Below are 27,868 nucleotides of genomic sequence, written 5' to 3' on the forward strand. Positions count from 1 at the left end.
CTTATTGTCTGCATACAAGAATGGATAGATGGACACAGCAGAGAAACAGATTAGGGTCACAGTTGCACGTTAGAGAAATTCTAAGCGTTTTCAGTTTTGTAGGGCTGGAGTTGGCTCTGGCTTTATTATTTCAGCCAGCACTGTGGTATTGCTTGAAAAAACAATGGAAAGAGATGCATGAAGGCCATCCCAATCACACAGAGTGATCCAATTCATATACCTACATGTAGAACTTTAAATAATCACAATATGCCATCGGCCACCTTCACTCCTCATTTTGAAGTAGTTATACACATCAACAATAAGGCTGGGAAATTGTGACCCTCCTGTATACAATAATGTTTCCCAGGTACATTGGGAAATGTACTCATATCTGTCAGGAAAGGAAGAGGTTCACAACACTAAAATCCAGTGACTCACTTCAAGCAGACCAAAAAAAGCAATAAAGATGGGCTTTGGGATAAGCATCCCAGCCCTCTTTCCCAGAGCCATGGAAGCAGAAAAAAAATAGATAGAACCAGACAGTTGTAGGCCAGTGTACTTTTAACATGATCCAGATGGCAACACAGAGCAGTAGGCGTGGGCGAGCCAGGAGTTCATGGGGCTCCTGGGTGAAACCCCTCTTTGCCAGTTACTCCTGTCTGAAGATACAGCTCAAACTCTTGTCTAGTCTCTCATCATCTTGTATCTTGATTATTTCCTCTGGCCTTCACAAATTCAACCCTGCCCTGCTCAGACCCATTCAGAATGCTGCCACAAACATATCACCCCTCTCTTTGCATCCCTCCACTGGTCCCCTCTTCATTGTCTCAAACATAAACTGCTCATCTTCACTTTCAAGGCCCGTGGGGCCTATCTCCGTTCTATCATCTCTCATTCACTGTCATGTGATCCTTAATGGAAGGAGCAAGACTACCCAGGCTCTTTGCCTGCCAAGCTCTAAGGGAAACAGGAGATAAACACAGAGGGAAACCAGATAAAGTGTCCCTTTGTAAAGGCCCTGAAATTGAGCCCAGCTTTGTTGTTGCATCAGTGTGTTGCTGCTACACAAATACTCCCACAGAGTTTATTCCGATAAGATACTGGATTTTCCCATTGTCCATGGCCAGGCACCAGACAAAGAGGTTGCCAGCCTCATCGAGGCAGGCCAGCTGGTTGGAATTGAGATGGGCGAAAGCCAGGTCTGCCACGCCGCCCGTGAATCCTTTCAGCAAGGTCCGCTCGGCAGTGCTGATGCTCAGTACCCGCACCATAGCAGAGCCATTACTGGCACCTATAAAGGAGAACACAAAGGAGAGAAGCCAAAGCTTGTCAGGCTCTTTCTTCACAGGATTTCCTCTGACCTCAGCAACTACCTTCCAGTTTTCAGCATCCCTGCTGGCCAACAGACAGTATCGAGGCACACTGACAAGCTCCATCAGCATGCCCATCCCAACAGGTGATGGGTGAGGGCAGAGAGAAAGGCCACAGAGCAGGCACAACGAGATGTCACTCTTGCAGATGATCAGCTATGATCAGAGGCCTGTTACACATGTTCTGCAGAAGCTGATCTTTCCTTGTAAAGTGCACCAGTACCACACCCTCGCAATGTGCCTGCCTTTTTGGGAGCTTATTTCTTCTAAAGTTTATCTTAAATGACACAACTGCTCTTAATTAAAGCAAATCAATTCATCCTATGTGTCTGTGCTGCTCTCTGTCCTCAAGGAGTATCTGTCCTTATCCAGGGAGAAAGGTTTGTTTACAGCAGAAGGGGTCCCCTGGATAGAATCAGGTCTCTATGAATTCCCAGCTCTGGCATGGCTGCTTGATTCCCTTCAGTTTCACACAGCCCCACCTCCAGAGCAAACAGGACCCAGCTCTTAACCCTGGGGGAGCAGAGTGACAGGAGCAGCATCTGCAGCGACTAATTCACATAAACACGTCCTAGTTTCCCTTCATGCTAGCCTGGAAGCGTGCAGCTCCCTACACTATTCCCAAGCTTTACTGAATCTTGTGGTTTCAATGCACCCGTCCTGCAGGGCACATCCCACCTCCTCCCCTTTTCCTGGAAAAGTGTCCGCTCTTAGGGACAGAACTAATCCCAGTACAATCTCTCAGTTTCACCCTCATGCTCCTCCCTGTCTCCACTGGGGCTTTTTTCGGTCTCAGATTTCTAACTCCAATGACTCTTCCTGCCCCATGGGCTGAACCCAACTCTTAGTGTTTCAATCCACCCATTCCTGTTGCTCCAGCCCCATCCCTATTCCCAAGTCCACCTGACCCACAATAATGCCCCCAACATGGGAACCGGAAACGGTGAGCTAGCATTAGGTTGCACTGGTAACAACTGAAATACGCAGGAGGAGCCCAATACAGATCACATGAAGCAGCAGGAACTGGTCCTCACCTCTAATGGCATATGCCAGGTAGGAGTTTGATACAGCTATCAGGTTGCCATAGTAGTATTTCTGCTCCCAGTCATACCTGGCTACTGGCTGTATTTTTACCTAGATGGACGAAAGAAATAAAGACCAGCTGAAGCAAAGTGAAAGAAACAAATATCTGCAATTAAGTCACCAAACAAGGGAGAAGGGTAATGCTCTGGCTGGCAGTTGGCCATTCCACAGTGGGATTTCAGAGCGAAGCAGGGGCACTACAGCCCTGAACATAGGAAGAGACTTCTAGTGAAGCTGCAGAAGAGTCCCTACTCCTGCAGGGAGGAACGCTGTTTACACTGGAGTGATTGCCACTATGATGCTCTATTGTGGAATGATGCTAGCAAAGGGACTGAGGCCAAGTCTGGGATCCCACTTAAAAGTCAGCGAAAAGGGTGTTTGGGATAAAGGCACCATTCAGTCCCTGGGGTGGGGGCAGATTCACCCTGGCTTCAGGATTCCCTTCTTGGGGATCCAAAAAGGGCTCACACAGAGAGGCCTGGCCCAACCTGGTAAGAGCCATCCCTGCAGGAGGTGCAAAGTAAGGAACTAAGAGGGACTAGGAGAGTCACGGCAGCAAACACACTCACTTCCATGTGAGATTGCCTGGCAGATTCCATCCCATCCTGTCACACCAGAGGTGGCCAAGGGGACCCACATGCTCCATAACTGCAGCTCATAGCTAGGCATGAAGCCACAGGCTCTGGAAAAGCTCTAAGTGATGCAAAGCGTAGCAGAGATTCTGCTGAGCAACACAGGTGGCCAGAAATATATGCTGGTGCTCTGCCCTCAGCACAGAGTTCATTCAAAAGCCTCCCTGGGAGTGGCCCTAGCTACCCAAGAAGGCACCTCTCCTTCCGTGACCTCCCACAGCAGCTACATTTCACTGGACCAAGGAAACCACTGGCCAATAGGGGAGACTTGTGAGTTAAGGAAAGGGCACTTCCCAGAGCTAGCTCTTGACTACAGAACTCAGTCCTGCAAGAGAAACACAGGAGCACAGGCCCCAGCACAGTCAGGGTTACATGCAAACCTCATCTGACTCAGCTGTCCCTCAGTAAGTTCTTCAAACACCCCTATAACCAAACAAGCTTTTTCCCTCCTCCAAGCCAGGAAGAAAGAGAGGTATTTCTGTGTGTCGCTCCATGGGGGGTGCACAGATACTGCGGGGACGGGGTACAGAGGTTAGATACACCCTCCCCTTTACCTTGTTGCTCCCTCTGGCCTTACTGGTGATGCTAGAGTCACTGCTGGCCACAATCTCCACGTCTTTTGCCGATATCACTACGCAGGTGGAGCTGTCATCTCCAGAAAGGCAGCTTTTAAGAGAAAGAGAGAGCTCAGCTCACACACTTGGCCTCTCTGAGACCGGGAGAGGGGAACCCAGCACAGGTATTGCTGGTAGCCATTTTAATCCATAACTCAGAGAGACTTCTGGGCAGCTTCCAGGGTGCACACTGAAGATTAGTACCAAAGAGGGCCCTTCATTCATCTAAAAGGCTGCTCCTTGGCAGAATCAAGCACAGAGGCCTGGCTTTCTCCTCCTCAAGTCCGCCAAAGAGCTCTCTCATAGCCAAGTTATCCATTCTCCTGTTCCAAATGATAGATTTACTCTGAGCTACTTTGGGCCACACTCCAAATATCTCCACGATGCAGCTGGCCCAATGCCAACCAAGCAACTAACCCTGGCCGTGAAACATGCTGCAATTCCCCCAGCAACAGCTCAGAAACAAGGAACTTGCCGAACAGCTAGTCTTCAGAAAGCCAAACTATAAGCTTGTCAGGCAAGAAAGCCTAATGCTGAGGAGTCAATGCAGGAGGCAGGGTACTAGATAGAGCGCATAGACCAATGGGCTGCTCCTAGGAGCACTTCTTGTGTTGCTATGATGTCACTCACGTTTTGGAGAAATAGGCTTGGATCCTCTATGCACAGACACGCCTTGCTGTCTAATTAACACATATTTGTGTATATTCACAAATACACCTAATTATTTCTCCTATTTAGTGGAGTGTCAAGTAGTCACTTGACCTGCTTTTCTGCTGCATGAAACCTGAAAACAGAGTCTGAAAAATTCAGAGTTAATAATGCAAGTGACAGAGGGCATGGGCTAGCTGAAGTCTCCATATATGGGAAAGTTTCCATTGATACCTTTGCCAATGCAGACTGCTGATCCCTGGCTCCCCCATGACATGAGTCCTGAACTTGTCACAGTGCTCTGCTGATGCTCCTTAATCCTGACCTGCAGCACACACTGCTCCTCCTTCCCCCACACAGCTCCACCCATGCTCCTCACTCCTGCTATGCAGCAGGCCCTACTGCTCAAGGCCGATCAGGGGAATTACTCAGCATCAGAACTCTTCCTTTCCCCACTGACCAGTAAAAACATGGACACGGGTCGTCTGACGAGACAGGATTGGCTGCTGAATTGCTCACAACCTCATTTTCACAGCTGAGAACTGGGTTTGTCCCATTCTCATCAGAGCCAAAATCAGATTGAGCTTCCCCTTACCAATGCTCAGCCTCCGCCCTCCCTGGGAAACACTTACATGACTTGCTTCTCTTGCAGGGTTCCCAGAGGAACAGTTCGGAGCATTGGTTTAGCCAGGGGAGCTCCATCTCCAGCTGCAACGGGGTCTGGCACCAGCAGCCCATTCAAGTCCCCGTTATACGAGTTGGGTGGCCTCTGGTTTTCATTCACTGAACCTAAGTGAAAACAACATGAGCAATATTTAATCACAGGAGTGACACAGCACAGTGTGAAATACCCTACCTCAGGTGCCACTACCCTACCAGCTGTGGTATGCTGACTGCGCAGGAGAGAACGCCACATTCCGAGAGAACATGTGCCACACACCTGTGTAGAGGTCCTATAGTTCTTCTCCCATCAAGATAAGTCTTCTCAGTAAACAAAAAGGAGAAGTCAATGGACACAACCAAGAAATCCATCAAACTCAAGTTACTGAATGCCCAGCACAGCAGTTGGGGGTGGGTCGGGGGTATTGTTATGGGGCACGGGATATTGTTAGACGGGGTGGGTCGGGACTATTGTTGAATGCCTGCCCTGTGGGCCAAACACAGCCAGCTCGAGCCATTCATCTAGTGTCACACTGAAAGGTAGGTCTCTAGTTGTTATGGCTGCAGAGGAAGCCTTCCAAAAATGACCCAAGTAACTGATGTGGTGGTAAATTCCTGAGTCTGCAGGCAGCCGGAGACAACAGATGCGAGCTACCACATTCATCTCAATTGGCTAGGGACTGAAGGCCTAATGAAACTAAAAGAGAGATCATCAAATAATGTGGGTTCGCAACCATGTACCTAGTATGTGCCGATAACTACTGCAGCTGTTGCATCCACGTCAGCTAATCCCATGTGCAACTGCCAACACAAACAGCAGAAATAGCAGTTGGCCTCCAAGTACCTATGATATTTCCCGAGTTTACCAGGCACATAAGGATCGTTCTGCATCCTGATCCTTTGTGCAAACCTCCATCTGTTATCAGTGGGAGCTCTGCTTTGAATCAAGGCATGCATATGGCCCCAACTTTGTAAGCCTGGCCTGCAACATGTTGCCTTTCAATCAGAGGAACTCCTAGCCACTTTGTAATGGCCAGTCACCAGGACTGCTGGAGGCCTTCAGAAGGTCAGCAATGTCAGGGACACATTTCCATGTCAAAGTTACTCAAGTAGGTAGGGCTAAGGGTTAACAATCCCAAGCGGAAATGAATGAGCACCAAACCACCTGGCACTGTGCCTTGCCACTTGACAGTCACTTGCCTCAGCAAAACTTTCTTTTCTTTATTACAGCTGTGTGAAATTTTCACTGGACCAGAAAATGGAAACCTGGTTTATTGTTGCCCTAGCAACAACTGCTGCAATGGTCTTTTTGTGAAATGGCTGCTCCTACAACCATAGGTTAATGCTCTTTTGTTACTGGCAAAGATAATGAACCCAAATATAACTCCATCCACAAACAGCAGGTCCTCAGAAAGCAAGACAAACTTTCCAGTTACCAAGAGGATGGTTAAATTGCTTTAATACATCAGGGAATGCAGCTAAGCCAGCAGAAGTAATTGTGAATAGAATTCATTCCCCAGGTTTATTTAGAAGAATGCTTTCTTGTAAAAAGAGGAGCTAAATCAGAGACTACACATTCAACATCCCAGAAACAGGCATGCAGGGCTGCATTATCATGGGCCATGCTAATCGGCATTACAAGGAGCAGATGGCAGCTACATTCATCCTCTACACAAAGACTCCAGGCCACAGAATGCACTGCACTCCCTACCATAGGGTTAGGACTGCATCTGTTGTGGCTTGCCCAGCAGCAACGTGAAACTGATGCAATCCTAGCTGGTTTCACTCTGTCCTTCCTTGTTGCCCCTGCAGGAAAGTGCTCTGTGCAGCAGAGCTGTGATCTGCTGTGGCAAGAGATGCTATAAAGGAGATAAATCCTCTGCTCTTTTTGTGCCCAGAGATAGTGGAGGTTCACATGTACCTTTAGTGCTGGTGCCAGAAAAATGCAATCCTGGGAGAAGTGAGAAAGAGCATCATATAGAAATGGGGGCCATGGATGGCTGGCACAATGACCAGCACATCAGAGTTCAGGATCATATTTAGTCCCTTGCACCCCATTCCTCACCTGAGCCAACTGTATTGCAGGGGCACTAAACTCAGACATATGTGGGGGGAACAAGGTCACTCTAGCAACCACATCAACATGAACAAGAGTCATCCTGAACTATTACTGTCCTTCCCCATGGCTTCAAGGAGAAAGCATGAGACAGGCACATTCACCACCAGCCTGCAGAGAAAGGAAAGCAGCTGATCATAAACTGGGTGTTAGACTCACCTCCTCACACAGGACTGTTTCTGCTGCCCCACGCAAGGGAACACTGGTTTGTATGAAATAGAGTGTCACATTAATTCCATCATTTGAACAGGGTGATGGGACTGGTGTGCCGCCTCCTGCCAGCAGTGATTTGGGTAAGGATTTAGAGGAATGCTGCCCAGCTCTCTAGCAAAGGGTCTACTAATTAACACATTGGCACCGTTAGCTGCAGTAGGCACACGAGGCAAGAGACTCCCTGCACTACCAAGTTAGGCTAGGAGATGGTGAGAAGAGTCGGCACTGCTTTCTGGAGTACACTCCCAAAGACAAGGCAGCAGCTACCGGAGTCACCCAACCATCTGTGGCTGAGCTGGGAATTTACAGAAGTGAGTGACATCAGAGTCGCTGATGGAGCAGTGTTGGCCTCACAGAGAACAGTCTATGGAGACAGCTGCAGAGGATTCCTTTTGGATCAGAAGGGATAACACTCCCCATTCCAGAACACGGGAGGTTATTCATTCTAAAGGTAGCTCTATTGCAGAGTTTCTTTAGGTTACTAATCCAACCAAATTATCAGACTGGTAAGAAAAACTCTCAAACAATTGCAACAGGAAAACCTTTAAGGGTGAAAAGGAAAAACAAATAAGCCAGGATGTACTCAGGGCTTGTCTACACTTGACGCTGTGGCGATCGATGCATCGGTCGACCATTGATCACTCTCCTGTCAACTCCTGTACTCCACTTGATTGAGAAGAGTAAGGGAGTCAACGGGAGAGTGTCTCCCATCGACATCATGGTAAGTAGATCTACGCTACGTTGATTTGAGTTATGCTATTCACGTAACTCAAATTGCATAGCTTAGATTGACTTTTCCCTTTAATGCAGACAAGGCCTCAGTTAAGAAGCTCAAACCAACCTTAAATCTAATCTCTATAGTCCCTTGCCCACCCTTCCACATCACCTTCACCTGCCCTCTCACTACAGCAAAGAGATGGAGCTCCAGCACTCGTATCACTAGAGAGGACAGTAGGAGAGTGACGCAGCAGATGATCCTACAGCCCAGGGGTAGAGGTTAAGAAGCAAACTCTGGATCATTCCAGGCTAGCTGAAATAGGAAGCATCTCTGCACACATCAGGAAGGCAGCAGTTTCCAGATTATGTGGACAATCTAAATCTTTTGCACATCAGGGACACTAACGGTCCGGTCTATACCACTAAATGGAAGTGTTGTACAGAGACTGAGTCCAGCAGGGTTGGACTATTCATTCAGACCACTGTTGTGTGCCTACTACAACCTTCATACAACGGTCCACACTGGAATTAGATGTAGAGGTTAGAATTTCTCAGGCAGTTGGGTGTCACAGTCACATGAAAACCCTGTCTGGTAGCTGACTGTTTGAAAACAGAAGCTGCTACCAACCATTTGCCAAACCAGCCCTCTTCACTTACATACCCAACAGAAGAATGAGGAGAGAATGTAGCTGGAGATGCTGAGGAGCTGGTAGGATTAAGCTGAACCAGGTGTTTGAGATGCTTCACTCATAGATTTTAACTTTCAAACTGTTAAGAAATCCAGCAGGATACAGAGTCACTACTGTGGGTGGCAGCATCTGCACTTCCACAATGCAAAGCCTTTTTCACAGCTGTCAAAGAGCCACATTGGGACCCACGAGGAGCTCAGCTCTGACAGGGCTATGCAGCGAGCACATCATTTGTGCATAGGCAACTCCACCGGGCCTTTCACAACACACAGCAAGTGTGTCAACACATGCCCACATTTTACCCAGCCAAATGAGCAGGAGTCCAGGGGCCATAGGCAGGCAGACTGAAGGCAACCTCATTGTTGATATGGAGCCAAGGCCCACAGAAACCCTGGCTTCTGCATGGATAAGATGGCACACTGTATGCTGGGAGCAATGAGCACTCCGTGGCCATGCTTTGACCACCCCAGGAGTGGAGCAGTCCAGGTCAGGACTCCAAGGGTGCTCCTGTCCTCTATGCCATGACACCAGGTACTACCCAAGGCACATCAGAGCCATTTCCCAGAATACAGTGTGGCTGCTCCAACATGGTGAGAGAACATTTTGGCACAGTTTAGCTGTGCTGCTGGAAATTGTTTGGGCTTTGGTGCTCCGGCAGTCGCAGAGTAACATTTAAGATCTCATTAATTACTAGGATCTTATTATTTGTATCACTGCAGCATCTCGAAACCTTCATCATCCACCAGGACCCAACTATGCAACGCACAGAACAATAAGATAACCCCTTCCCCAAGGAGCTTACAAATGCAGTACAAGATGAGAGACAACAGGTGATAATACTTGAGACAATATTGGTCAGCATGAGAAGCAATGTTTTTAGCACATCAGCAGTCTAGCTGTTGCCAAGTTCTCTGTAGCTCTCGTGGCTAAGAAGAGTTAAGGAGGAATCTGAAGGAGGATAACAAGGTAGCTCTATGGATGTTTACAGGAAGCTCCTCTTAAGGATGAGGGGCTGCATGGGAAAAAGCATGAAGGTGTTTGAAAATTTAACACATGCACAATGGAGACTGGCATCACGGGTGTCCGAGGTGAGCACTGACAACACGATACTGAGTGAGAGATGACAGGTAAGGTGGGGATTGACTGTGAAGGGCTTTGAGAGTGAAGACAAGCAGCTGATGTTTGATGCAATGGAGAAGGGGAAGCCAGTGGAGCACTCAGAAAGGGGGTGACATGGCCGAACTGACAGGGGAAGAAAAAGATCTGACGTCTCCCCCACACTAGGAACAAGCATGTGAGATTAGGGGAGCGGAGATAACAAGAAAACTGGGGGGGGGGGAGGGAAGAGAAACTAAATTTCCATCCGGCTCCTCTTCGGCCAGCGCTGCGGTTTCCCCAAGAGGCGAGAGCTCCAGCCTAGCCTGAGCCCGGCAGCAGCCCGGCTCCGCCCTGCCACCCGTCGGCTTCTGGCCCGGGATCGCCGCAGAGGGACTCCCACACCTCGTAGCCCACAACAGCGACGCTGCTGGAGGAGCCGAGCCCAGCGCCACGGGCACAGCTCAGGGGGCTGGAGGAAGAGGAGCAGGAAGGAGGGATTCCTCGCGGGGCACCAGCGGGCGGGGGGGCGCGGCCCAAGGGACACAAGCGGGCGGGGCGGGGGCAGCCAGACGAGCCGAGCCGAGCCGAGCCGAGCCCCCAGCGGGGCCAGGAGCGGGACCTTCACGGGGCCCTCACCTGCCGGCCGGTCCAGCTTGAGGATGTCCCTCAGGTGCTGGGTCGCGTCCTCGATGTCGATGCTGGCAGAGGCCATGGGCCCGCTTCCCGCTCCGCTCCCAACTCCGGTCAGACCCGCCGACTCCACTTCCGCTTCCGGTCCCTTCGCCACCGCGGCCGCCGGAAACCGGCCCTGGTCAGGCACGTTCCGACCGAACCAGAATCCCTGGGCGAGATCCCCCTCCCCTGCCCTGGCCGCGCCCCCACTGTCCGGACACCCTCCTGACCGGTGGCCGGAGCGCGATGTGTGTCTGTCAGTAGGTATCGCTGGGGGGTCAGGGGGTGTTGTTAGATGGGGGCTATTGTGACGGGGCAGGGCGTGTTGTTAGACGGGGGGCTATTGTTATGGGGCGGGGGTGTTGTTATATGGGGTGGGTCGGGGGCTATTGTTAGGGGCAGGGGTATTGTTAGGGGCAGGGAGTATTGTTAGACGGGGCGCTATTGTTAGGGGTAGGGGGTGTTAGGCGGGGGGCTATTGTTAGGGGCAGGGGGTATTGTTAGACAGGGTGGGTCGGGGGCTATTGTTACGGGGCAGGGGGTATTGTTAGACAGGGTGGGTCGGGGGCTATTGTTACGGGGCAGGGGGTATTGTTAGACAGGGTGGGTCGGGGGCTATTGTTACGGGGCAGGGGGTGTTGTTAGACGGCGTGGGTCGGGGGCTATTGTTACGGGGCAGGGGGTGTTAGACGGGGTGGGTGGGGGGCTATTGTTACGGGGCACGGGGTGTTGTTAGATGGGGTGGGTGGGGGGCTATTGTTATGGGGCAGGGGGTGTTGTTAGACGGGGTGGGTGGGGGGCTATTGTTACGGGGCAGGGGGTATTGTTAGATGGGGGCTATTGTTACGGGGCAGGGGGTATTGTTAGATAGGATGGGTCGGGGGCTATTGTCATGGGGCAGGGGGTATTGCCTGAATTGCCTCTGCCCCATCAAGGCCGAGGGTCCTATGGACCAGCAGAGGCAGCACCTGAGTGCCCTGTGGAGATTCTGCTACCACCTCAAAGAGAAAGTTGGCATCCTTTCTTTGCTTCTGAGGGGTCACCCGTGCATCTAAGGCACAGAGGGACTAGGGCAGCTGACAGGCTGCAGGGCCATAAAACTCCAGCGTAGACACTCCGGTGTAGGGTGGAGCCTGCACTCTGACACTCTCCCCACCTCCTGAGGACTCAGAGCCCAAGCTTCAGTCCAAGCCCAAATGTCTACACTGCAATGTTATAGCCCTGCATGACGAGCCCCGTGAGCCCAAGTCTGCTGACCTGGGCCAGCCACAGGTCTTTTATTGCAGCGTAGACATACCTATAGGATTTGGTTGAACTAAAGAGAGAGGTCTCAGGGCTAGCCACCATGTTTTCTACCTTAACCCAACCATGAGAAATTCTCTGCTGCAGACCCATCTTAACACCTTTTGTCTTGATTTTGCTGGTCAAGGTTCACCTAGATTAGCTAAATCAAGGTAAAACGTGTTAATCTGCAGCTTCACTAAGAAAAAGGAAAGGCTACTTAACACGTGCTAGTTAGCCCTAACCTAACCTTGTCCTCTCTTCCTAATCTAGGCAAACCGAGCCACTGCTCTGAAAGGAAAGCCTTCTGCATGTGGTTGGGCATATTCCACTGCCTCTTCCAAATAGGATCTCTACAGCTCCAAGATCCCAGGCAGATTGATGATCCCTGGGGAACAGGAGCAGGTGTGCTGTGGACTAAGAGAGATGCACCAAGGGGGCACAGGATGAATCCTGTTAGAGAGCTCCTGAAGCAGCTTCAAGGACAAGGACTGTCTCAGCTCCTGTCTTCCTGTGGCAGGTGTGAGCCCTGGAGCTCTCTGCTGCCTGCTCTGTTTGGGGGCCGGGAAGGCACTAGGAGACTCCTTCTGCCCTGGGAATGGAAGGAAACAGACTAGGACTATTTTCTCAAAGAAAAGCAAAGGGAGCAGGATGACATGGCACCGAAACCATCTTTTCCTCTTGCCATAATGGGCTGCCCCCTCCCAGTTAAACAGAAGCAGTGGATCCTCTGCCTTTAACACCTTCCACCACTTTTAGATCCTTTCCATTCACAAGCATAAACATTTATCTCTCCCTCACACTAGAACTTGGGTGCCTGGCCCTAGCTAATACAAAAGTTACTTTCAGACCCAAACAGGCCCAATCCTCCTTGAACTGGGCTAGCAAGGAATGTAGTGGTCTCAGCTATGTGCATCATTCCAATCTCTTTCCAACTGGGCAACTGCTATAGAGAAGAGGGGAGGCAACAGTGGTGCAAGTCTTCACTTACTGCTTCTGGTTTGGATCAAGGATACCTAGGTAAGTGCTCTGTATTTTGACAGGAGATCAGGCTAAGGAAGACAGTGGGCCTGAAATTCATGACTACAGCCTGGCTTGGAGGGGTCTGATTTGCTCTTGGAGGAGCGAAAGCATTCTATTTAAACTGAGCTTCTCAGGGCCCATGTTCAACAACAGTGCAGTAGTCTGAGGGTGAAGGAGGTAAAAGATGGATATAGAACCACACACAAGTATTGTGGCACAGATCAGTACAAATAAGGAGACATGGTGAGGTGAAATGTTATCAGGGGACAGACTGCTTCACAAGTTGAGAGAGGTTTGAGCTTTTTTTAAAAGAAAAAATGCTGCGGCGGATCATGTTACTTCAGTCTTTCCCTTGGATATGTCCATTGCCAGAGACACTGTATTTCGCTCACATACAGTATCTTTAGACGAAGGAGTGAAAAGCTTTCCTTGGGTCAAAGTCAAATAAATCCTTCACATGAGGTCAGTTTGGGGTTCCTGTCAGCCAAACAAAGCAGAGCACAGCTTCGTGCTTTCCCAAGTAAGCTCCCTTTCCCTGTCCATGATGGGACCAGGCAGCACCCTTCATCCTAAAGCAAGTTTATAGCCACACCCAAGGTTATGGCATTGCACCTAGGCTGCACAGTCACACTGAAGGCAGCCTCAATTCTAGTCACTCTTTTGGGACCAACAGGAGATTGGATAATGTGAGTCTGTGGCTGAACAACTGTTAAATGAGCACAGAATAACAGGACCCCCTCCCCAATCATAAAACCCATCGCTATTAAGGTAGCATGTGAAAACTGGTATATGTGAGAAATAACAGAGCAGTATCCTTTAGAGGAAGCTCACACAGACAATGCAGTCTGAAAGCAGTTGCCTGTCACTGCAAATAGGATTCAGGAGGAGAAGTCACATCTAACGCAGTTAGGGAGATCCAAGATCTTTGGTAACAAGAACTTCAGCCTGTAAGTTATCATGATGAGGAGTCTAAATTTCCCTTAAGAGTGGGCAAAGCACCATAACCCAATAAACTCAGCTTGCCAGCAGTGCACTGGTTTGAGCGGCGAGGAGGTCGGCATTCCCTCTAGCAGCTGAGTTGGTAGGTTGAGATATTTTACACCCAATGGCAGGAATACTCCAGTAAAGCTGAGCTGTTCTCAGCTCTTCCCCGATCTAGTTTTTCCAGTGTTAGAACCCAGCCATAATCTAATCTCTGATTTCTTGGCTTGAGCCCAAGCAAGCAACCTTTGTTAAAGAAAACCTTTATTAACACATTGGTCACAGGTACAATCATAACAAGCCATCATCATACAGTAGAGCATATACTGAATGTATAGTCTTACTCCACACAACTGTTCACCTGACTTAAATTGACCTACAAGGCTATTGCTGTACATAAGCCTACAATTTTAAAGACCTGTTTTCCTCTGTAAGCACATAGATTTCCCATCACAAAACATTGTGTAAGCTCTGCATCATTCAATGACTGCAGCAGGTTTTTTCCATTTTCTTCTGATAAGCCAGATAACTGCTGGTGGCACATTTTCATGGTTATATCTAGTGGACAGAGAACTCATGACCTAGAATTATTCCAAGGAGGGTCATATCTGGAGCAATGTTAGAGCATCAAGAGATAAAGAGGCCACCCTATTTCTGTAGCGAGTAGCACAATGGTCTTCCAGTCTATTCACAAGCTCTGGCATAATAGCTAATACAGAGCTAGGTGGTCAAACACCCAATACTGCTTATTGCACACAACTGAAGATGTTTAAAGTCTATGGTGCAGATTAGCTTAGAAATTCTTCCCCTCCAATTTGAGTTAGGGTTAGAACCCATTTTCTTCAGCCAAGACAGTTCTAGATAGCTGTCCAAGGCAGCTATAACTGCAGTACATATGTGCCACCAAGGGGAAGGTTCTTAAACTATAAAGCCAGTTATGCCAGGGTTGGAGGCAGATGTTCAAAACAAGTTATTCAGTGTGAACAGAAGCCAGTCATTCCCTTCTTAGGGACAAGGAACATGCTTTTCCTTTTCCCACCTTCTAGTCAACATGTGATGTTCCATAAGGACTAGATGCGTTGTCTGCAATAATCACATTTGGGGAATTTTCTTAAGGCATCTATTTAATATGGCTATTAACACTGCTAATATTAAGGCCAACATGACTTTCCAGCTAAGCATGGTACCATGAGAGGATCCCAAAAGTTTCATCCAGGGTGGGCAGGACAAGACAGGCTTTTTGGAATGAGAATCCTGGGTTTATAGAATGCATCATTCTCCCCATCTAGAGTAGTTAAGAGGGGCAACAACATCCCCTCTCCTCCTCCCTCCAGGCAGTCCCCCTACATTTGTACGTGGCTATTTCAGAATTCACTCCTACACTTGCAGTGAGATATGGGCAGCAATGCAAGAGCTTCCAATGCAACAGTTTACATTGGAATAAATGGCTTCTTTAAAGCAGTCCTTGAGCTGAAGCAGTAACTAAGAGCAAGTGTCTCTCCCCTTATCCTGGGTTCAGTGAATGAGCTGCAGCCTCCCAGAAGCATTTTATGTAGCATTGGCTTCTACAGGAAGTAGAACTGGCACTTGTCTTCTCTAGATAGGGAGCCAGGGCTGAACTACCAAGGGGAAGAAACTTATTGCAATGCAAGAAGTTAAGTAGGCAAGAAACCTTCTGGGGCAGCTGATTGCACCTTTCTCTGAATTTCAGAAGGTTTGTAAAGCGTAAGAGTGTGTGAAATAATGGTCAGACTAAGACTGATAGGAAGCATCACTCCTTTAGCCTAGTAATTAAGTAGCTCTCTTGCAAGAGCAAGTTATAGAGTTGGATGCTGAGGGGTCTCTGGATTTAGTGGGCAGGATCTTTCTGCATAACAGATCTTACCTGATCACTCTCGTTACAATGTGTATGGCAACAACCATTGTTTCATGTTCTCTGTGTATATAAAATCCCCTTACTGTATTTTCCACTGCATGCATCCAATGAAGTGAGCTATAGCTCACAAAAGCTTATGCTCAAATAAATTTGTTAGTCTCTAAAGTGCCACAAGAACTCCTTTTCTTTTTTTGCAGATACAGACTAACACGGCTGCTACTCTGAAAAAAAGATTTGATTAGAGAGTCAACTCTATTAGATAGGTTCCAGAGTAGCAGCCGTGTTAGTCTGTATTTGCAAAAAGAAAAGGAGGACTTGTGGCACCTTAGAGACTAAAATTTATTTGAACATAAGCTTTCGTGAGCTACAGCTCACTTCATCGGATGCATCCAATGAAGTGAGCTGTAGCTCACGAAAGCTTATGCTCAAATAAATTTGTTAGTCTCTAAGGTGCCACAAGTACTCCAACTCTATTAGAGCCAGCCTCCTCTCTCTTTCTAAATTTGAGAACGGACTGGAAGAAGATGGGTCTAAGGTCTAATAGCAGAGGGGAGGGTCTCCTATCTTGAGATCAAAAAGCAATAGCCCTGGACCATGAAGAATGGTCCTTTTGTATATAAGGGTTTTTCTGCCAAGGACTAATCCTTCTATTATGGGATTAATAGAACATTGTGATGCTATTTCTAGAGCAGAGAAGCAGTAATAGGAAATTAACAGTCTGCTACTTCTATTCCTTGTTGCCCATTTAAAATTGAGGTGAACAGCAAGTTAGAGTGGAACAAAGACAGTGTGGTTAGCACATCAATGAGAGAGCCCAAAGCCTGTTTTCAGGAGAGCTCAACTTCCATTTAGGGACCAAAATACATGACCACATTTTCGAGAGAGCTGAGCACACTGGGTACTGAGCTCTCTTGGAAACCTGGCCATAAGTGTCACAATAGGAGCAGCTGAGTTCTGTGCACTTTTGAAAATCTGGACCCATCAGGTTAGTCAGACATAAGTGAAGTGAATGATACAATCTAGTTAATGTGGCATCTTTTACTATGAAAAAAAAAATCTAGAAATACTCAAATATAGGAATCCCTTCACCAACAAAATGCTGCCCCCTCTGGGGTGGCGTGCAGCAGCTGACTGCATATCAACAAGAACACTACATACTGGTTTAAAACAGAGTTTAAATGCATACCCAATTCAAACCACAGGGGAAGTTTGGAGGCTGAATGTAGTTACTTAAAGTGGGAATTTGGCTAGGACATTGGCATTAAATGCAATTTTGAAATAGGGGGATATGCAAAAAAACAAAGTTCTATTGGCAATTTAGAAAGCTGGAGGCTACCAGAGCGGTAGAACACAGAGGAAATACAGTTGGCATATTTAGCTGGAAGGACTTAGTGATGATTGTCACCATAACGAGTGTTATGACAAGACATGTAACTAATACATATTGCCATGATTGTCAACTTTGTGCATTACCTTCTGTCTGTTCTGCATAAAATAAAGACTAAAAAAAAGCTCAAACAACTGAAGTCTGACTTTACAGGGCACATGAAAATATGAACCACAAGCCTCCACCTCTGGCTGCTGAAGGGTGTGGGGGAGAGAGGAAGAGATCTGTGGCCAAGGCATATTAGGACTGATGTTCAGCTGCAAGAGAGGTGATGTGAATGTACAGTCAGAACTAAAGGGTTAGGTGGATTTTCAGGTGTGTAAGTGTTTGCCCAGCCAGGTAGACACAGGAAATCCAAAGAACTGACTAAGACTTTATAGTTATGCACTCAACATCCAAGTCATTAAAACAATTTAAACTGTTAAGAAAATCTCATGGTTTTATTATTGTATAATGTAGCATTGAGACAGCTGAACAAATCAGTATCTGGGCTGTACAGGCTGCTGTTCTTTCCTTTCATTTCTTTGGGTTATTAGAGCAACTGGTCAGTACATAAAGAGACAACCTTTTGCATTTTGGATTCTTTCCAAGGCATGCTGGTACAACACACATTTCTCTTGTCAAATGCAGCTAAGTCTAACTTCCAAACATCATGCACAAGAAACTCATCTAGTGACACAACGTAAACTTGGCAGAAGGGCAGGTCATGGATCTTGCTCGCTCGCTCACTGCGGTGTTGCAGGTTTGTGTATGATATTTGGAATGTTCCGTGAGTGTGAATATATCAGTAAAGGAGAGGAGAAAGAGAAAGCACAGGTGCCTTGGGGGTACCAGCTCAGCCGTAGTTGTGCAGTGCTAGCCTGAACATGTCATTGGTGCAAACCCAGGCATCATTGATGTTCTTTAATATAAATATCTGGTGAAATCCTATGATAGGATCTTCGTCAGCCTATGGAGAGGGGAGAGAAAAAAAGATTTTAAAAAGCTCTTCACTTTGTCAAATATACTCAAACACAAGATTCAGCAGCTGATGCCAACAGTGATGTCATGCTCTACAATGTACCTTACACCTCCCAACAATACCATTCAGCTTTAAGATAGCCAGGGATTTCTCCTCTTAGAAGTTCACACCATATTTTCAATTCAGTGATGTAGGATTTCCTCAGTGCAGCTTACCTAAAGCCAGAGTTTCTCTAAAGCCACTGGAGATTTAGCACAGATTTATTATTGTTACAGCAGCACTTGCCTCCTATAGATAAAGATGCAACTGCACTCTCACAAACTGGTGGTTTCAGCAGTACTCCTTATTCTGGCCCCAAAAGAACAGCCCAGCAACAAACTGAAATAGTGATTTGGTTAAGTGTAAAAAATGAAATGAAAGTCAATTAAGTAGTGCATTATGTTAAAATAAACCACAATCTGGTAAGAAGTTAGTTTGTGATGTAACTGCCGTGGTGGGGACTGGCTTCAGAAGGGAGTTTCCATGGAAGTCAGCAGCAGTAACTTGGCCTAAGGATGTAGCACCATGATGGTTTAGGGAGAAGGTTCCAGAGGGTGGACCATGCGGAGCTGACTGGTAACATGTTACTAACTCTTCTCTTTGTTTCCAGTTGGTAGTCTACATTAAGAAAAGCTAAATATGTGAGTTACCATCATAATGTTACTTTTCCATGTAAACAATTGCTGTAGTTGCCATGGGATGTCCTGGGATAACGAATGAGATGTTAAGTGTCCATGAGGATCTCTGTAAGATGTGGTTTACACTAAAATGTTTGAAAAACCCAGATTTGGGGTATTTAATGCCAGGTTATAAATAATCAGTAACTGAAACTATTAGTTTGGATGGCACTACGCTCAGCCCACCACAACCTCAAGAACTTTGGTTCCATCTTGCAGTCATGTACATCTGTCTTCAGCAGCACTGCTCCTGACCAGGTTGAGGGGTTACTTCAAGGTGACCCAAGACCCACCCCAGGACCAAGTGAAGAACCAAACTAGACTCTCCAACTCAAAGCCCATACCACATGCTTTAAGAAATGTTTGTTAGTATGAGATCTCTTTGGAACAGAAACATGCAAGTGCTCTTCAGAAAGTGACTTTAACCAGAGAGGCCAAATGGTTCCCTAAGAATTGATTCCCATCTCACAGGAGATGGAACATACTGTGGCCTCGTACGAGTGATTCTCATCTCTTCCCCAAAAGTTTATAGATATATTTTAGAGCTGCCACAAACAAAAGTTGACACCACTGCTCCATTCTTCATAAGAGCTTGCATCTTCCCTAACCAATAGCCATGGATCGAGTGTGTCAGATTAAATTGCTTTGGCAGGTCTGCAACTCAATATTAAATCAAGTATTTTCTATTCTCTTCTTTCTGAGCATCAATAAGCAAGTAAATCTAAAGGGAATTCCACTGGGAATAGAACTGTAGTAGCTCTGAAGTTCTGAATAGAGACTTCATGGCATCAGCACAGTGTGAACAGAGACTGCCAAACCAGATTAGACCAATGGTCCAGCTAGTCCAGAGGTGGGCAAACTACGGCCCGCGGGCCACATCCGGCCCACAGGACCGTCCTGCCCAGCCCCTGAGCTCCTCCTCCAGTGTTCCCCCACCCCTGCAGCCTGAGAGTGCCGAACCGCTAGTGCTCTGGCCCGCCACTCTTGCCAGGCAGCACAGTGGTGTGGCTGGCTCCGGCATGGTAAGGGGCAGGGGGTCCTGGGGCGGCTATCAGGGGACAGGGAGCGGGGTGGGGGGGAGGTTGGATGGGATGGAGGCGGTCAGGGGATGGGGGGGTTGGATAGGGCATGGGAGTCTCTTGGGGCCTGTCAGGGGTGTGGATAGGGGTTGGGGTCCCAGGAGGGTATGGTCAGGGGACAAGGAGTGGGGGGTTAGATGGGGTCAGAGGTTCTGGGGGGGGCAGTCAGGGGGCGAGAAGTGAGAGGGGGCCAGACTGTTTGGGGAGGCACAGCCTTCCCTACAGTTTTACAACACCAATGTGGCCCTTGGGCCAAAAAAGTTTGCCCACCCCTGAGCTAGTCCCATTATTCTGCCTCTGACAATGGCCAGCACCAGACGTTGCAGAGGAAAATGCTAGTAGCTTACAATAAAGGAATAATCTGCCCTTCTGGGAAGCGTATCACCTCATTTAGAGATTGGTTTATGCCCTGAAACATGAGGATTTATATCACTCCTAGATTTAACCTATCAAATATAACTATGGATTTTTCTCATAATTCATACAAATATCTATGCCTTTTATGAATCCTAAACTCTTGCTAGTGCTTGATATTTTGTGGCAAAGACTTCCACAGATTTGTTCGTTCAGTAGGTAGAGAAATATTTCTTTAACAGCTTAAAATGCATGCCTTCCAAAGTCCTTTGAGGTTCCCTACCTCTTTGGCAGAGAATCTCACAAAGGGCTATGAATGAAGCTAAGTGATTACACAGTAAGAGATATTAAGATATTCTTGTTAACTGCTGGAAATAGCCTACCTTGCTTGTCACCATGAAAGGTTTTCCTCCTTTTCCCCCCCTGCTACTGGTGATGGCTTATCTTAAGTGATCACTCTCCTTACAGTGTGTATGATAAACCCATTGTTTCATGTTCTCTGTGTGTGTATATCAATCTCCCCTCTGTTTTTTCTACCAAATGCATCCGATGAAGTGAGCTGTAGCTCACGAAAGCTTATGCTCTAATAAATTTGTTAGTCTCTAAGGTGCCACAAGTACTCCTTTTCTTTTTGCGAATACAGACTAACACGGCTGCTACTCTGAAACCTGTCACAGTAAGAGGTAATTCCATCACTGATAAGAGCTTGGTTTCAGAGTAGCAGCCGTGTTAGTCTGTATTCGCAAAAAGAAAAGGAGGACTTGTGGCACCTTAGAGACTAACAAATTTATTTGAGCATAAGCTTTCGTGAGCTACAGCTCACTTCATCGGCTGGGATCCCTTCTTACCAAAGCCATCAACAGCCATTTAAGCACACTCTTTTGCTTGCCTTCCTGCTTCTCTTGTGCCTTTATTATTGGCTGCATGCCACCTGCATGCTAAACTATGGATTTTAACAGCAGGGTTGGACTAGTTTCTCTTTTTGTGATTCCCCTTTCCAAAGGGAAGTGTCATTATGCTGGATTTTGGTACCTTTCTTCTTTGAGGATGTTGAGCATAGCTACACTGCAGTCACTATTATTTAATGGCTCAAGTAGCGCTCTGATCAACTTCTTCAGAACTAGCTGTTTCAAAAAAATGTGAATGGCTTCTTTAACCCTTTGCTAACCAGACGGACTATAGGAACGGCCATATGGGTCAGAGCAATGGTCCATCTAGCCCAGTATCCTGGCTTCCAACAACGGTGAATGTCACATGCTTCAAAGGGAATGAACAGGAAAATCATCAAGTGAGCCATCCTGTCGTCCAGTCCCACATCTGGTGGTCAGAGGCCTAGTGACACACAGAACATGGGGCTGTATCACTGACCATCTTGGCTAATAGCCATTGATAGACCTATCCTCCATGAACGTATCCAATTCTTTTTTGAATCCAGTCATAGTTTTGGCCTTCACAATATCCCCAGGTTGATTGTGTGTTGTGTGTTCATTTTGTTTTAAAGCAGCTGCCAATTAATTTCATTAGGAGACCCTGGTTCATGTGTTATGTGAAGGGGTAAATAACACTTCTTTATTCACTTTCTCCGCACCTTTCATCATTTTAGTAATCTCTTTTCCAAGCTGAATGGTCCCAGTCTTTTTAATCTCCTCATATGGAAGCTATTCCATCCCCTTAATCATTTCTGTTGCCCTTCTCTGTACCTTTTCCATTTCTAATACATCTTTTTTGAGATGGGGCAACCAGAACTACATGCAGTATTCCAGGTGTCAGTGTACCATGGATTTATATGGTGTTATGATATTTTCTGTCTTATTATCTATCCCTTTCCTAATGGTTCCTAACATTCTATTATCTTTTTGACCAGTTTACAGAATGAAGTCACCCATTATTACTGCTTTATTTGATTTTTGTTATCTCCACATTGTGCACAGTATTTTTTCCTGACCCAGAGGCCATTAGTACACAACTCTACTAGCATATTTGTATAACTTGGCATTTGCATCTCTGCAAAGTTGACTGAATGGGCCTCTTCACTCATTCTGTCTCATGTTTTAGGGAAAAAGAATAGGAGGACTTGTGGCACCTTAGAGACTAACAAATTTATTTGAGCATTTGAGCTCACTTCATCGGATGCTGTAGCTCACGAAAGCTTATGCTCAAATAAATTTGTTAGTCTCCAAGGTGCCACATGTACTGTTCTTTTTGCGGATACAGACTAACACGGCTGCTACTCTGAAACATGTTTTAGGGAGTCTCTTTAGGTACAGTTCTACTCCCACCACCTCTGCATATGTTCCAGGGACACTCAAGGTACAATACTACTCTTACCAACACTGCAGACTAATCGGCCCTTCCTTTTTAGCTGGTTACTAGGTATCACAGTATCCCACCGATTTTTGGAAACCAACCATATTTCAGTAATGCCATTCAGGTCAGGCTCCTCTTCCACTGCCAGGCATTCCACTTCATCCCTTCTGCTTTTTATACTTCTTGTATGCAGACAGACATTTATCTTTGGTTTTGGCCACCATGCCTATTTTACAGCTTAGCTCTGGCACCCAATTACTGTTCTGGAATGTACCTCTGATCTCAAGACAAATAATTAAGCTACGTCTACACTACTGACCTTACAGTGGCATAGCCGTACTGCTGCAGCTGCACCTTTGTAAGGTCTCCTGTGTAGCTGCTCTATGCAAGGGGGAGGGAGCTCTGCTATTGGCATAATTAAACCACCCCCAACGACAGGCCGTAGCTATGTCGGCGGGAGAACATCTCCCGCTGACATAAAATCGCTGGTGTGGACAGCACTGTCAGTGAAGCTTATGTCGGTCAGGGGTGTGTTTTTTCACACCCCTGACTGACAAAAGTTCTACCGACAAAAATGCTAGTGTGGACATAGCCTTAATGTCACAGGTTCTTTCAGATTTTCATCAGGTCTTATCTGGCAAGTTTCAAACAATGCTCTAAGTGTTTACCATGCAGCACAAACATCCAAGTTGCTCACGTGATACAAGCTGCATTTTCCATTTTTCAAATCAAACACACTACTGGACACTTTACATACAGAATTAGTTATTCTGAATTAATTCTGTAGTGTAGTAATCACTTCCAAAACCACACCCCATAAAGGAGCATTTGGAGATCCAAAGATTTGCCATATTGCTTTGAAAAATGCACAAGCAACAGCCATGCTACTCAGACACTACAAGATCAATCAAGGTGTAAGAGCAAGCAGAGAGCATGCCTTACTCAGGAAAGAGGGTGAAGACCACCAGAGATGGAGAGAGGGCTGAGGTTAAACGTTGTGGAGGGCTAGCCTGAAGACTTCATTGGTGCACACCCAAGCACCTTGAAAACTTTTCAACAAAAAGGTTTGGTGGAAACCTAGAACTTGGTCATCGTCTGCCTGAGCAGGAGAAAAAACAAACACACACATAACTAGACAAACGAGTTCCAAGAACACAGGGTGCCAAAGCCATTGCTGGATTTGGCTGATGCAGGTAGAACCTATAGGCCTCAAACGCTGTCTCCTCTTCCTGTCTGAACAAACAAATGCTCAACAGCAGCGGAGGCCTTCAGGGAAGGAAGAAGCAGCAAGAAGCGATGGGAACAAAATTAGGATACATGGGAGAATTTAGTTTATCCTTCCCACACTAATTCCAGATGTGTAAAATAATGACAAAATACTAGCCCAGCTACAAAATCTACTTGCTCATCCTGACCATCGTGATTATTATTATTATTTTTTTTTAATACTACCACTAACCCCAAGATGAGTTTTGGGAGGCTAGTTTAATATCTGTTTAAGAAGTTTTTGCCAATGAAAGCGTGACTGTTGTACTGTTTCTGCTCAGATACAGTAAGAATCCAGAGACTCATCACACAATCCTTCTCACACCAGTGCACTGTCCCTTGAGAATGGGAAGTAAAAAGCATTCTTACAGAACACTTTGCTGATCTATCCTCCTCTGTCACGTATTCAACGAGACTGTCACTGTCTCGTATTCAATAAGATCTAAGGATGTGAGGCTAGGTCCATTAAAGGACCCAGTCTTAGAAGCACATGGACAGAAAGTGGAACATCTTATTACTTTTCTAAAGCACTTCAAGGAGAACATGTTAAATGAAGCGGAGGTTTTGGGGCTGAAGGATGAGACTTTGAAGCATGCCTAAAGTATTTAGGAGCACAAGTCCCACTGACATGACTTGGAACCCATGTTCCTAGGTCACCTGGACACGTGACAAGCCCACCAAAACCCACAGCAAGCGTGTCTGATTTTTTAATCAGCATGTAGCAAACATCTTTCCTGACATTTCAGATGCTTTGTGCCTCACTCAGGCTACTTCAGTGCAGTCTGTGTTTTGGAATGCTTACTAGCAAATGCTTGCACAAAGCAATGAGAGTTTAAAATCCAATAACGGGTTTGGAAATTTTTGCACTAGTCTCCATGATGCTTGTAAGTATTTAGCATTATGGTCCTATGTACTAAAATTAGGAGCCAGGAGAACAGAATTCTTTTCCTGGCTCTGTCGCTGATCTGTTCTATGACTTTAGCAAAGCCACTTCTGTTCTCTGCTTCAGCTTCTCCCTCTTTAGAGTGGAAAGCGTGATATTTTTCCTCTCTGTAGGATGCTTTGAGATCTATGGATCAGTGCTGTATAGGAGTTAAATGTTTTTCGAAGTTAAGGGTTACAGTGAGCTGTAGCTCATGAAAGCTTATGCTCGAATTTGTTAGTCTCTAAGGTGTCAAAGTACTCCTTTTCTTTTTGCGAATACAGACTAACACAGCTGCTACTCTGAAACCTATCTAAATAACTATGCTTGCAGCCCTCTAGCTTTGTTACTGCTGCTTTAGTAAGATCTGAGTATCAGTAACGCCATTATTAAATGCACAGACTGATTCCAGTCCATTGTATCTATTTTTCAGAACTAACACAAGGCTATTACAGTACATCGGTTTCAAATGTGTGCATATTCATAAGTCTTCTGCCCACGTGTGACAGCTAACCTGATGGATGGATGGGGCAATGGCTTTTTTATGCATCTCCTTTACTAGGAGAGTCAGTTTGCTAAGCTTCAGTGTAACAAGCACTGATGAGGATTTTCGTTCACGCTAAACAGAGGCAAGTGGGATTCCAGTGACACACAGCACATACAAGGCAGAAGCCAAGGCCAGCCATCACTGTATCCATTCAGACTGTGGGTCCAACTGTGACGTCTGGTGCCAACATGAGCCCTAAAATGCTAAACCAGGCACGTTTAAACATAGGAGCCCAAGACTGAAGACTAAGCTGTTTGCCTCCTGCTTCTGTACCCAACACAAACAGAAATGGAGGAAAGGTACAGACCCTTTGCTACAAACTACATTAATGGTTTGACTCACTACACAGGTAAGGGGGGGGGGGGAAGATGATCCAGTGCTACACCACATGGTGATAGACAGCTGACAAATGCTTTGTATGCGTAAGTAGTGTATACCTGTTCAATAATCACATGCACGGTCCTGTGATCTCTGCAATACTTTGCATTGACTTGCCAAGTTGTACTTTTCATAGAAGAATAAAGAAGTTAAAGATAAGTAGGATCTATGGCAGGGGTAGTCAATAGGCAGCCTATGGGCCAAATCCGGACAGCCAGATGCTTTTGAACTGACTGTGACATCTTTTTAATTTACTTATTATCATTATTGTTTTTGTATTATTTTCGCTGTAGTCTGGACCTTGAAAATACCTTGACCAAGAAATGTGGACCTTGACAAAAAATAATTGATTACCCTGATCTATAGCATCAAAAAGTGGTGTACGTGGTAGGTCCCTAGACTGCATTGTCCATGGTGAGGTCCATCCTATTGCACAACCAGAACCTAACAGTTTACAGAGCCTATTCCTTCAGGAGATTAAGGGCAGAACCCAAAGGATTTACCCCCGAATACATCCCTTGCTGCAGAAATGTGATCCACTTAAAAAAAAACAAAAAAACAATCTACCCTTTATGGTGACAAAGATAACCTTGAAAACATGAGTGGTGTAACTACTGCATCTTCATCTGCCCGAGATGGGAAAGAACCTGAAAGTGTCTCAGATATGAATGGTCCACAGGCACCTAAACCAGGGCCCCATGCTAAAATTCCGAGACTGTTAAACTTAGCATTCCCCCTTCACCACCACCTCTCCCCGCCCCGAAAGAGAGACATGGAATTAAGCATTTTTGCCATGAAATAGTTATCTGCTGCAGCCAGGTGCCTGACATCTTGCTCTGCAGTTGTCCTTACTGGGGTTAAGTTCATTGTACATACTGCATGCTCACAGCACTGTTCCATGGAACCAAGTTGCAGAGGCTAGTGTACCAGAGCTGGAGTCCAGCTTGCAGCTAGGGAGCCAGAAGTATAGGCTGGCCAGCTGGGCTGCCGGTAGAGCAGTGCAGCAGCCAAGGCTTGGGAAGCCAGAGAGATGAACTTCTGAGGTCAGCTCCATGTTCGCCTCCCACCCCTATTCCCAGCCCCACGAGAGGGAAGCGGTTCTGAATGGGACTGCCTGGGCAGTTGCAGAAGCGAAGGCCTAAGCTACCTGGAGAACACAGTGAAAAGCTCACCCTTGAAAATAATCAATACTTTTACATCACTGAGAATTTTCACTGATGAGCCACAGCTTGGGGGGGAGGGAGAAGAGGGGCATGGTGGGAATGGGACAGACAGGGGGACATAGAGGGAAACGCAAAGGATAATTTGTGATGGTACAATGTAGTTCTTGCTGCCATTTTCTACATGGGTTCCAATTATAGAGTAATTCTTGGTCTTCACTAAAAGAGGAAGACCTGTAGTTTTAGGTTTTAATAATGTCCAGAAGCAGGTGGTGTGAGGCCAAGAGCTGCTCTTCCCCACTACCCAACAAGAGCAGGTGGGGCAGATCAGCTCCTTTGGAGGTTCAAGGGGATTTAAACAACTCAGAGCCAGCCTGACACTTGAGTCCATCCCAGATTCTGCTGGAGGTTTGTACACGCTGTTTACAGAGTTTGAAGGAGTAAACATTGACAGTATTCTGTGAAGGAAACTGGAGCATGCTAGCCACAAAGCTGGATGCGTTGGGGATCCTGTCGTGGCATCATGCACTCCCACAGGACCCAGCATGCTTCTGGCATGCCTCACTGAGTGTTAACGCAATTTTAAGATTTCCCAGTAAAGGGCAAGTCCTGGCTTTGGCTAGTTTCTTTAAGGAACTTTGTGGCCTCAAGGACAAGGCAGCTCTTATTCTAAACAACAAACCCAACAAATCCTCTCAATCTATTGTCTTCACACCTTTGGAAGCACAGCTCTTCCCCCAGAGAGGTGAAGGACCAAAATGAGGTTGATTTAGTTCAACAGCACAGCAGAGGTGACAATGTATACATTGTGTGTTCAGGGCAAAACTGAAGTCATGTGGGTAAAAATAATTTGGAGCAGTGGTCGCTCTAATTTTTCCCACTCGTGTGGAATGAATTGTGTTGTGTGTACCAATATGGAGGTGATGTGTGACAAATCACCTCCATATTGGTGCACATAAAATTACTGGGGAGGGGAGGGTTTCGGAGTGTGGGAGGGGGCTCACAGCCCTATGGCAAAGGGTTGGGGTGTGGGCTCTGGCTGGAGGTGATGGATTCAGGGTGTGGGAGGGGGCTCAGGGCTAGTTTCAGAGGGTTGGGGTGCAGGGAGGTGTGACAGCTCCAGCTGGGGATGTGGG

The 27,868-nt window shown here is 46.6% G+C and overlaps 2 protein-coding genes and 1 long non-coding RNA gene across 12 annotated transcripts in view; 1 reads left to right on the plus strand and 2 right to left on the minus strand.

Moving 5' to 3' along the window:
* The window catches only part of EDC4 (enhancer of mRNA decapping 4), a 53,437-nt gene extending 42,848 nt beyond the window's left edge, over nucleotides 1–10,589 (minus strand). Inside the window, exons 1-6 of one of the 2 annotated variants that reach the window (XM_043495162.1) lie at nucleotides 10,459–10,577; nucleotides 5,270–5,310; nucleotides 4,962–5,118; nucleotides 3,622–3,733; nucleotides 2,387–2,486; nucleotides 1,084–1,273 (exon numbers count right to left, since the gene is read on the minus strand). In XM_043495162.1, the coding sequence (XP_043351097.1) occupies nucleotides 1,084–1,273; nucleotides 2,387–2,486; nucleotides 3,622–3,733; nucleotides 4,962–5,008 (449 nt within the window). In that variant the 5' untranslated portion in view covers nucleotides 5,009–5,118; nucleotides 5,270–5,310; nucleotides 10,459–10,577. Of the gene's footprint in view, nucleotides 1–1,083; nucleotides 1,274–2,386; nucleotides 2,487–3,621; nucleotides 3,734–4,961; nucleotides 5,119–5,269; nucleotides 5,311–10,458 lie in introns of both variants that reach the window. The other variant, XM_038368740.2, reaches the window with a different exon arrangement.
* Nucleotides 10,590–10,606: 17 nt separating this feature from the next.
* Nucleotides 10,607–27,696, plus strand: LOC119841367. Of its 2 annotated transcripts, none has more exons than XR_005288521.2 (3): nucleotides 10,607–10,754; nucleotides 12,049–12,795; nucleotides 25,081–27,696. It is a non-coding gene; the product is annotated as an uncharacterized LOC119841367 (long non-coding RNA). The 2 variants fall into 2 exon arrangements; XR_006275190.1 differs by lacking the exon at nucleotides 25,081–27,696 and adding an exon at nucleotides 15,853–15,918.
* NUTF2 (nuclear transport factor 2) overlaps nucleotides 17,455–27,868 on the minus strand; it is a 51,099-nt gene continuing 40,685 nt past the window's right edge. For all 8 annotated transcript variants that reach the window (XM_043495167.1, XM_043495164.1, XM_043495165.1 and 5 more), the window contains one exon: nucleotides 17,455–17,991. In XM_043495167.1, coding sequence (XP_043351102.1) covers nucleotides 17,878–17,991 — 114 coding nt within the window. In that variant the 3' untranslated portion in view covers nucleotides 17,455–17,877. The remainder of the gene's footprint in view (nucleotides 17,992–27,868) is intronic.

This window comes from Dermochelys coriacea, chromosome 12, assembly GCF_009764565.3.
Source record: "Dermochelys coriacea isolate rDerCor1 chromosome 12, rDerCor1.pri.v4, whole genome shotgun sequence".
NCBI lineage: Eukaryota > Metazoa > Chordata > Testudines > Dermochelyidae > Dermochelys > Dermochelys coriacea.